Genomic DNA, 10847 nt, shown 5'->3' on the forward strand with positions numbered 1-10847 from the left:
TTTCATATATTGAACCATCCCTGCATTCTTGGTATGAATCCCACTTGGTCATGGTGTATAATCTTCATGAGTTCTTGTATTCTGTTTGCTAGCATTTTATTGAGGATTTTTGCATCTATATTCATTAGGGAGATTGATCTGTAGTTCTCTTTCTTGGTTGGGTCTTTCTCTGGTTTTGGTATCAGAATAATACTTGCCTCTAGGAATGAGTTGTGGAGAATTCCTTCCCTTTCAGTTTCATTAAAGAGTTTGAGAAGAATTGATGTTAAATCTTCCCTAAATTGCTTGTATTATTCAGCTGTGAATCCATGAGGACCTGGGCTTTTCTTCACTGGCAAGTTTTTAATTACATTCTCAGTTTCAGTGGCTGATATTGAATCATTCAGGATTTTTATATCTTCTTCATTCAGCTTTGGTAATTCATATGTATCTAGATAGCGGTCCATTTCCTCTGTGTTTTCCACTTTCTGAGAGTAAAGATTTTCAAAGTAGGTATTGATGATCTTCTGAATTTCTTCAGGATCTGTAGTGATTTCGCCCGTTTCATTCCTTATTCTATGCATTTCAGTTTTTTCTTTCCTTTTTTAATAAGGTTGGCTAGGGGTTTATCTATTTTATTTATTCTTTCAAAGAACCAATTCTTCGATTCATTAATTCTTTGTATTGTGTTTTTAGGCTCCATTGCATTAATTTCTGCTCTGAGCTTCATAATTTCCTACCTTCTTTGGGCTCTGGGTTTGACTTGCTCTTCTTTTTCTAGGAACTTGAGGTGCAGTGTAAGATTGTTTATTTGTGCTGGTTCTGTTTTCCTAAGGTGGGAGTTCACCACTATAAATGTCCCTCTGAGGACTGATTTCATTGCATCCCACAGGTTTCTGTAGGTTTTATCTCCATTTTCGTTGTATTGTAAATAGTGTTTAATCTGTACTTTAATTTCATCGGTGACCCATTGGTTGTTCAGGAGGATGGTGTTTAATTTCCAACTGTTTATGGAGTTTTTGTGTTTTCTTTTGTCATTAATTTCCAATTTCTTTGTACTGTGGTCTGATATTACACATGGAATAATTTCAATTCCTTTGCATTTACTTAAACATGTTCTGTGTACTAGTATGTGGTCTATTTTAGAAAATGTCCCATGTGCAGCTGAGAAGAATGTGTGTTCTGATGCTGTTGGTTGGAACACTCTGTAAAGGTCTAGTAAATTCATATGTTCACATTGTTTGATTAAGTTATGTTATTTCTTTCCCAATTTTTTGTCTAGTTTATCTATGTCTTTGTGATAATGGTGTGTTAAAGTCCCCTCTTATGATTGTGTTGCTACTTATTTCATTTTTCATGTCTGTTAGAATTTGTCTGATATATGTGGGTGCTCCTATATTTGGCGCATAGATGTTTATAATTGTTATCTCTTCCTCTTGAAGCTTCCCCCTTACAAGTATGTAATGACCTTCTTTATCTCTTTTCATTATGCTTGAAGTTCAGGTTGTCTGCTAACAGAACAGCTACACCCACTTTTTTCTGGGTTCCTGTGACATAGAGTATTGTTTTCCATCCTTTAACTTTCAGTTTATAAATTTCCTTTTGAATTAAATGTGTTTCTTGTATACATCAGATAGTTGGATTTTGTTTCCTGATGCACTCTCCTAGTCTGCTTCTTTTGGTTGGTGTATTGAGATGGTTTACATTGATGGTTATAACGGATATGTGCTGGCTTATCTTTGTCATGGTATTTTCCTGCTATTGGATCCTCCTTTTCCCCTCTGTTTAATTGCTTGCTCTGCTTGGTGGTTCCTTTCAGTTGTTCTTGAAGCTGTGGTCTGTTTTATCCCTTTCTAGAATATTTGTTAGTAGTCTTTCTAGGATTGGTTTGGTGGTCATGAATTTCTTCAGCTGTTCTTTATCATAAAAATATTTTATTTCTTCAATAAATTTGAAAGATAGTTTTGCAGGGTATATCAATCTTGGTTGGAAGTTGTTTTATTTCAGTACCTGAAATACTTCACTCCAAGCTCTTCTTGCCTTGGCGGTTTGTGTTGAGAAATCTGCCGTGATTCTGATAGGCTTTCCTTTATAGGTGATCAGTTTCTTTTCTCTAACAGCTTCTAATATTATGAGCTTTTGTTGAGTTTCTCGGTTCTTGATCACTGTATGTCTAGGGGTAGATTTATTTTGGTTATGATTAACTGGAGTTCTATATGCTTCACTTACCTGGATGTCCGATTCTTTTACCATGCCTGGGAAATTTTCTTCATTATTTCTGCAAATAGTCTTTTTATGTCCTTTGTGTTGACACCTACTGTTTCATTAATACCTATTAATCTGACATTGTTTCTCTTTGTTTCGTCTTGCAGTTGTTGAATTGTTATTTCTTGGTTCCTTGTTTTTAAGAGATCCCTCCTTTCACGTTCATTAGTGGCAATCCTGTCTTCAAGGTCTGAAAGTCTATCTTAAACTTCATTCAGGCAGTTTTGCCAGCTTTCAGTGGAGTTTTTAATTTCCTGCATATCTGTTTGCATCTGTTTCCTACCTTCTAGTTCTTTTCTGTTTTGTTCACTGAAAGTTTCCATGAGTTGTCTATGCTCTTCTGTTTTCTTATCACTGACATCTTTGAATATGCTGAACATTTCTTTCATTATTGTTGTCATTTCTTTTTTCACCTGAGACATTATATCTGATGTGATGACTCCTGTGGCCTGAGGGACTTGTTTTTTTTACTTCAGTTGCTATCATTTCAGAAATTTCAGGTGTATGACTTCCAGGCTTTTCTGTGTTGATGCCTCCTGGACTTGTTTTGGGTGGTGTAGAGGTCTGGCATTGCATTTTACTCCTTCATTTTGTCATTTTTGAAGATCCAGAGGCTCCCTGGAGTGCAGTCTCTCTGTCCTGATTGTGTGCGGGTGGCAGGGTGAGAGTTTGAAGATACACAGTGCTTAGTGCAGCTCCTGTGCTGGTGAGTGGTGGCAAGGTGGGGTCCCAGATGCTCCCGAACTTTCTTGCATTCAATTGACTCCCAGGTGTGTGTGTTAAGGGCAGGGACGGCTCGCCAGCATTCCTTAGACTGTCTGTGGTTCGGCCCAGGTTTTACAAGAGTAGAGAGGGTATAGGTCATGTTCACCGAGGCTTCAGATATTGTCCAGGGCAAAGCCTGCTTCCCATACTGGAAGGGGAGAGGTGAGGGTGGACTCTTCACGGCCGCTGACTCTGTCCAGGTTTCAGCTGAGCTTCCAGCGGGGTGTGAGTTGTTCTGGCAGTGACTACCAAGGCCCCGGACATTGTCCAGGGATCTACGTGACACATACACTAGTAGGGGCACCAGAGTGGCTCACCGGGGTTCCTAAAGGTGCCTGGCGTTCAGCCCAGCCCTGGCAGACACACTATGGTTGTGACGAGTAGCCACCAAGGCCCCAGAGGGTGCCCAAGTTTCCGCCTGCCTTGCACACTCATCAGGGGGCACTGCTGCGACTCTCCGGGCTTCCTGAAGATGTTCGGGATTCAGCCCAACCCTGGCAGACACCTGCTCTCCACATCTCAGTAAGGTTTTATGTCCTATATTTTTGTTTGGTTAAATTTTCATGGAGTTTGTTTTTTAATATATTGGTCATTCATGTTTTGTATTATATGTTTAGGTCAGCTAGCTTTTTATTACTGTCTTCTATAAGCTCACAGGTCACTTTACTTTTTACATCCATTACCTGTGTAGTTGTATCATTTTTGAGATTGATGAGTACCTTACTGCTCTTTTTTTTTTTTTTTTTTTTTCATCTTCTCCCTTATTTCAAACAATATGGCTTTGTGGGTTTTTCCTTCCCATTGATGCCCATCAATCAGCTGTGGGGGAGTTGGGATTTCTGGGAGGCATTTAGTTGCCTTGTCTCATGGTTTGTGTGTTTGCGCATGAGCATGCATGCATGCACATGTGTGCAGAGTTTTGGGGTTGATTGTATTGAAAAGACTTTGTTGCTAGTATGGAAATACCTTTAGGAAGGTATTTGCATACATCTTCAGGAAGCCCGGTGAGTCTGTTTCTCAGTGTTATTCTCTGGGTATGGCTAGGTATATGCCTTTGCCTCAGTACTAAGATCCAACCACCTCTGTTAATTTGGGAATGGAGCGCACACTACAGTTAGCCTAGTACCTAGTTCTGAAATGAACTGCAGTAATGTTGATGAAAGAAAGACCTAACCTGCCATATGGTAAGAGTTACTTTTAGAGTAAAAGCCCCTGCTGTGTTAACAGTTTACAATAACTGTGGAGTTTTCTTGGGGATGGCACTCTGGACCTGTTGTTTTCTCCCTAGGTTTCCAACCCTCTGACCTTACGTCAGCAGACAGGTCTCCTTTCCAGGAGCAAGAGTGAGCTTTCTAGGTTGCTGTTACTTTTCTCTGTGTTGTGCTTCTTTTCTCCAGCTTCTTTATACTTGCTACTTTTTTTTTTTTTTTTTTTGGCAACTCCTTCCCAGTTCCTGAAGGTCTGCTGCTTTTCTTCTAACAGGTTGTTTTCTAGGTGTCTCAGTTCCAGGTTCTGGAGAAGCTGTATTTTGTTGTTGATCTCAACTGTGCCACTTTTGTGTTTTATAAAACAATTTTTTGATCCCATCTATATGCTAAAAGGAAAGCTAGTTGTTTAGTGTGTAAGTTATTTTAAAATGTAATTGAGATTCTACAGCCTCTTTTTTTGCAGTTGTTCATTGTGGACTTCCATCCATGCTAACATAGAGTGTAACTGTTTGTCTGGATTGTCCTCTTGTCAGTGGTTTTACTTTTTATGGTTTCAGTTATCTATGGTTAACCACCATTCAAAAAATATTAAGTTGAAAATTCCAAAAATAAATTTAATTTATTTTATTCATAAATTTTAAGTTGCATACCATTATGAGTAGTGTGACAGAATCTTGCATGATCCTGCTCTGTATTGCCTAGGATATGTAATTCCTGTCTTCAGTAAATCTATACTACATATGTTACACAGTTTGTCACTTATCATACATGTCAAATATCAGATCAACTGTTACAGTATTACAATGCTTGTTTTCAAGTAACTCTCATTTTACTTAATAATGGCTCAAAAATACAAGCATAGTGGTGCTGGGAATGCAAACAAACCACAGTCTATAAAGTGCTTTCTTTAAAAAAATAAAAAGGAAAAAAATGTGTGCTGCGGTTGCCAATATCTACAATGCAGTGATATTTTGAGAGAGAAACTACATTCACATAACGGTTATAATTGCTGTTACATTTTGTTTTTGTTAATCTCTTACTGGGCTTATTTTGAAATTAAACGTATAGTATATATAGGGCTCAGAAGTATCTTGTTTCTGGTATCCATTGGGTATCTTGGAACATATCCCTGCACATAAATCAGGCAAATTATATAATATGAATATCTACATATTGAGGAAGGAAGAGGACTTTGTACTAGGATATTGTTTTACTTTCTAAATATAGATATATACTTAGTTAAAGAATACCAGTATTTCTATTTGAAGAAGAAAAATAGCTTTTTCTTTGGAAAAAAGTCTCCTGTTTGTAAAATATGTAATTTTGGAAAGCTCCCCATGAAAAATCGGTAGCTCCTGAGTTGACTTTCACCATAAGGAACAAAGAAGGAAGGAATCAGAAGATTTCCAGTGAGAAAGCACTATCACTGAAAGTAATAGCAGCATTTGGAATTCTTGTCTCTGCTTGACTGTATTTATAGTCATATTTTATCTTTCTACCAAAATTATTTACAGATATTAGCTGCTACCTTTTTTTAGTGAATTGAGAATAATTTAAGCAAAATCATTACTACTTTTTGATGGGGCTATAATTTATATGTCTTACTGCTGGGTGGCTCTGATTTGAATTTGATTCTTCCTGTCACATTCAACATGCATCATGGTACATGCATCACTATTCCACTTGACAGCTTGTACAAATTCTCAGGGGGTCCTTTAATTGCAGTAATGCAAAGAAAGGCATTGATTTAGCAGACGTGATGTCATCGTATTACAGTTCCTTAAAGAAAACATTAAAATCTTTTAAAAATTTGTAATACAATGAATTTGTGGAACAGCACTTGAAATGCATATTATTTACACCAGCAGTGGGGAACTTGTAAGATTTTTTGTGCTAAAATTTAGAGAAGTAATTATTGATGTTATTCATGAATAGTGTAAGTTAACTTATAAATTAATGAAATGAATACATCTGTTGATTATAATTTTAGTTGATATAAATAGTATTATTTAATATTTATATTTGGACAATAGTACAAATTCAAGCAACTAACTAGATTTGGCCTATTTGTAGACTTTTCATTAATTTTATTGGTGAAAAGACTGATAAAGTGGTTAAATTCATTTGTATCACAAGTGGTACAAGCTGCCTAACAAGATTCAAACTGGTGGGAATGTGTTAACTATGTAACAGCTTAAAATTCCATTTTCTCATTTAGTTCTTTATTATTTCAAATTGTATTTCCCAGGCTTCTGTAACTAGACATAGTTTTCATTAGCATAATGTCCTCCAAGATCATTCACATTGCTGCAAATGGCAGGGCACAGAAAGACAAATGATGCTTGGAATTGCTTATATGTGAAATCTGCAGCAGTTGCATTTAGCAGAGGAATAGTGGTTGCCAGGAGCTGAGGGATGGAGGAAATGAGGAGATGTTAATTGAAGAGTACAAACTTGCACTTAGAAGATGAAAATGTGCTGGAGACCTATATACAATAGGTCACTAACAGTTTATACTTATATGTTGAGTACTTAAAGTTTGCTAAGAGACAGCTCTTCAGTGTACACACTAACAAAAAGGTAACTGAACAGATGAATATGCTAATTAATTTGATTCCGGGAACCATTAGAAAAAGGTATACCTACATCAAAATGCCATATTGTACACCTTAAATAGGAATTTTATTTGTCAATTATACCCTAACAAAGCCAAAAAATAAATTTAAAATAATGAAATAGGGCTAGAGATGTATCCTCTGAGGTAGACCACTTAGCATGGTGAAGGCCCTGGGTTCCGTTACCAGCATTAAATAACAGTGACAACAACAACAACAATAATAATAATATAATTGTAAAATTACATGTCACAGTGTGAATAAAAATTGTACTTTAGCCTTTTCTAAGAGACAAATTTTCATATAAGATTTGGACAATGGTGCTTTGCATTACGATTTAGATAGAGGTTTATATTTTTGCTATTTTGGGGGGGTCTGTGAGACAGGGTCTTGCTATGTACTTCGGGTTCGGCTTGAAATTACTATGTAGCCCAGGCTGGCCTCGAACTTGCAGATCCTCCCGCCTTAGCTTCCTGAGTGCTGGGCTTATAGGCATGCCATCACCACACCCAGCTTTTACTTTGATTCTCACTGATTTATATAAAATATCTGATGTGAATTGTTTTTTCTTTTGGTTTTTTGATACTGGGTCTCACTATGTAATTCAGGATGGCCTTGAACTCACTATGTAGCCCAGGCTGGCCTCAAACTTACAGCAGTCCTTGTGCCTCAGGCTCCTGAGTGCTGGGATTATAGGCATGCTCCACCATGTCTGACATGATATAAATTTTTAAATGCTTTTGTTTTAAATTATAAAAATATGTGTTGTTTGAATCACTTCTTGTTTGAATTAGGTAACTGGGAAAAAAGTATATGCTACAAGTCAGCAAATATATGAAGCATTTAAGTCATTGTGGACAAAAAGCACCAAAAAAGAATCACTGCCAGAGCCTAAAGGAAAAACTAAGGTAGAGTTTCATTAGACCAAAAAGATAAGCAATAACTTTTGTTTGGGTGGGTGTTGGCTTGGATGGGCTAATGGGGGTTCCAGACAGAAGTCTATGATAAAATGAAGACTAAGGAATTATAATAACTTGGTATAGTATAGTTGATTTAAGATACTTTATTCTTTGGGTAAAGTGACTTACTTATGAAAGAAAAATTTTTTTGGTACACAGCTAGGAAACTCTGATGAAACAGAAATACCTACAGAAACAACTCACATCCTGAAACATTCAGTGTCTTCGCCAACGGAATTCAGTTCTGAAACAGTGATAAAATCAGAACCCACCTCAGGTTTGTTTGGAATATTTCAATTTTATTTTTATTCTTGTCTAAAGTAACTTTTCAGCATTACAAGCTTATTTGTGTGCTTTCTTTAGGTATGTTTTTGCTTTCTCTCATATATGAAGTTTGTATTTTTGTATTATGAGTGACTTAGATGTCTAGGATTTTTTACATCACCATATAGTTCATAATGCAGGTTTTTGTATATAGGGTTATAGAGTAACAGTGACAAGTTGATTGAGTGAAACATTTAATATCACTTTATAAATGTGAACTATTTTATCATGAGGAAAATGTACCTCTCTATATTCTATCAATTTACAGGCATGAGTTATACATACATAAAGAAATATCTGCTTCAATTTCTTGTACTATTAGCCTCCTTGTCAGCCTTAGCTTCTGTCACTTGTATTTTTATTTTATTTGTATTAAAGGAGAACTTTAGTATTGAATACTGCCATATATATAACACCAATTATAGTACTTGCAACTTTGTTAGAATTCATCATTAGATAATTCTTTCTAGGACCAAATAGTGACTTTCTAAAAAATACTATGATTTTACTATGATCAAAATGAAAGTAGCAGAAGCCAGGCTTTGTGACACTTGCCTCTAATCCCAGCAGTCTGAGAGACTGAGCTAGGAGGATTTCAAACTTGAGCCCAGCCTGAGCAACTTAGCAACTTAGCAACTTAGTGAAGCCCTGTCTCAAAGAAAAAAAGAATGTAGCACAGTATGTAACACTATTTCAGCAGTGTAGTCACATAAGTTCACCAGTTACTGATCTGCATGGGTTTATCTGAGTATAATGTGGATGACTCAACGCACTAAGTTGTTTCATTGCAAAGAAAATATGACTGACTCAGAAATGGAGTAGTAGGAGACAGTAATAATATCTATTCTTTGTCAAACATATACTGATTTGCAAAGTATTCTAAGTTTATTATGCTATTCATTCTATACCCACAAAGCAAAGCAAAACAAGAAAGTCTGACATATTAGGAATTATTCCTGTTTATTATGAAAACACTAAGAATCAGGAAGCTTAAGCAACTTGCTCCAAATTATGCAGCTTGTGAGTAGTAAGCTGTTTATAGACTACATATTCCTGACACCAAAGTGCAGATTTTTTTCCACTGTGTATAATTATTTCTAATTTAAAGCCAGAATATAGTCTTTAATTTCAGTTCCCTCTCTTCTGAGTCTTAACAAAAACTATCATTGAAAAACAAACCTGATTTAGGTTGTACTATTTTCCTGTGTTGCTCTCCTTTTATTCAAGTTATAGACATTTTCAAACTGTCTCTGAATAACACAGTTGTCTGTGATTCCAGAGTATTATGGTGAAGATGAAACATACTACATCTTAAAAGTGGAACCAAAGTCATGCCTCACTAATGGTTTATCTTTACATGTCTGGATTCTGGAACACTTAACCCCTGTCTTGCATGATGTAGTATATGAAAAACATTCTAAAGAGACATGAAGGGGGAGATAGAGATGCCAGTGCTTTTCCTCCTTATCATATATACCTTAGTTCAGGCTGCTATGAAAAGAAATTCAATAGACCATGTTGTTGCTTGTAACAGAAATTTATATCTCTCATACTTGAGTCTGAACATCCAACACTAAGGTGCCACCACGGTCAAGTTCTTGTGAATGGCCTCTTCTGGCTTGTGGACAGTTTAATTCTTGTTTTCTCACATGGCAGAGAATACAGGGAAAAGCTCTCAGGACTAAACACTCAGGACTCTTATAAGGGCACTAATTCCATGCACAGAAGCTCATCTTCATCACCTCATCTAATCCTAATCACTTCCCAGAGGGCTTACCTCCCAGTGCCATCACATTGGTGGTTTAGACTTTGAAGATATAATGTTTGACAGGACACACTCCTAGAGTCTGTAATAATATATCCTTCAGAATAGATTCTACCATTACTCATTTCTGTATTTCACATGTGATCCCAAAGTTCTGTGATGTGGGAAGCAGAGTGATTGTGATCACAAGGTTTAGAATACAACTTCAGTGTGAATACCAGGTGCAACATTTCATACTTCTGTTACCTGGGGAAGGTTACAGAGCACCTCTAACCTGAGTCTCCTTATCCGTGAATGTTAAAAGATGTCCTCATTTTCTTTAGCATAGATTAATTAGCCATTTTGCTAAAGAGCACATTTTTATTGATACCCTTTGAGATCACTGTCTAGTGAGTCTACCTATCACCAACACTTATCACGATACAGAATCAATTTGGTATATTGTCCGATTAGTGTGATGCTGAGGGTGAGTTTGATTGTTTTTCTAATATCTCATATACATTTAAAGTGAAGATTATATTGTTTTGGAAGTCACAAATTTAGAAATTTGATATCATGGATCTCTTCATGAATGTTAAAGAAAAAATGAAATCTTTCAGTCTTCCAGGATTAATGCCCCTCTAAAGCAGCAGTTGGCAACCTATAGTCTATGCCAAATCTGGCTCACTATTTTTGTACATTCCCTAGCTGAGAGTACATGTTTTAAGTGGTTTTGAAAAATCAAAGTAATGCTATTTCAGTGAATATTATATTACATTCAGATGTATGGACATTAGTCCATCAAATTTTAGTAGAATATAATCACATTTGTTTGTTTGTATGTTGTGTTTGGCTACTTTTATACTGCAGTGAAAACAGTTGAGCTGTTTTAATGGAGAATATATTGTTCACAAAGTTGAAAATTTTAGTCCTGACCTTTTGCAGAAAAAGTTTGCCAATTCTTATTCTATAGGGAGAGGTGCACATA

At 36.2% G+C, this 10847-nt stretch overlaps 1 protein-coding gene across 1 annotated transcript in view; it reads left to right on the forward strand.

Moving 5' to 3' along the window:
- Apool (apolipoprotein O-like) overlaps nt 1–10847 on the forward strand; it is an 80263-nt gene that overhangs the window by 56754 nt on the left and 12662 nt on the right. The window contains exons 7-8 of the mRNA XM_005410081.2: nt 7627–7740; nt 7951–8068. Coding sequence (XP_005410138.1) covers nt 7627–7740; nt 7951–8068 — 232 coding nt within the window. The remainder of the gene's footprint in view (nt 1–7626; nt 7741–7950; nt 8069–10847) is intronic.

The sequence above is a fragment of the Chinchilla lanigera genome, unplaced genomic scaffold, assembly GCF_000276665.1.
Source record: "Chinchilla lanigera isolate Chin_1 unplaced genomic scaffold, ChiLan1.0 scaffold00128, whole genome shotgun sequence".
Classification (NCBI taxonomy): domain Eukaryota; kingdom Metazoa; phylum Chordata; class Mammalia; order Rodentia; family Chinchillidae; genus Chinchilla; species Chinchilla lanigera.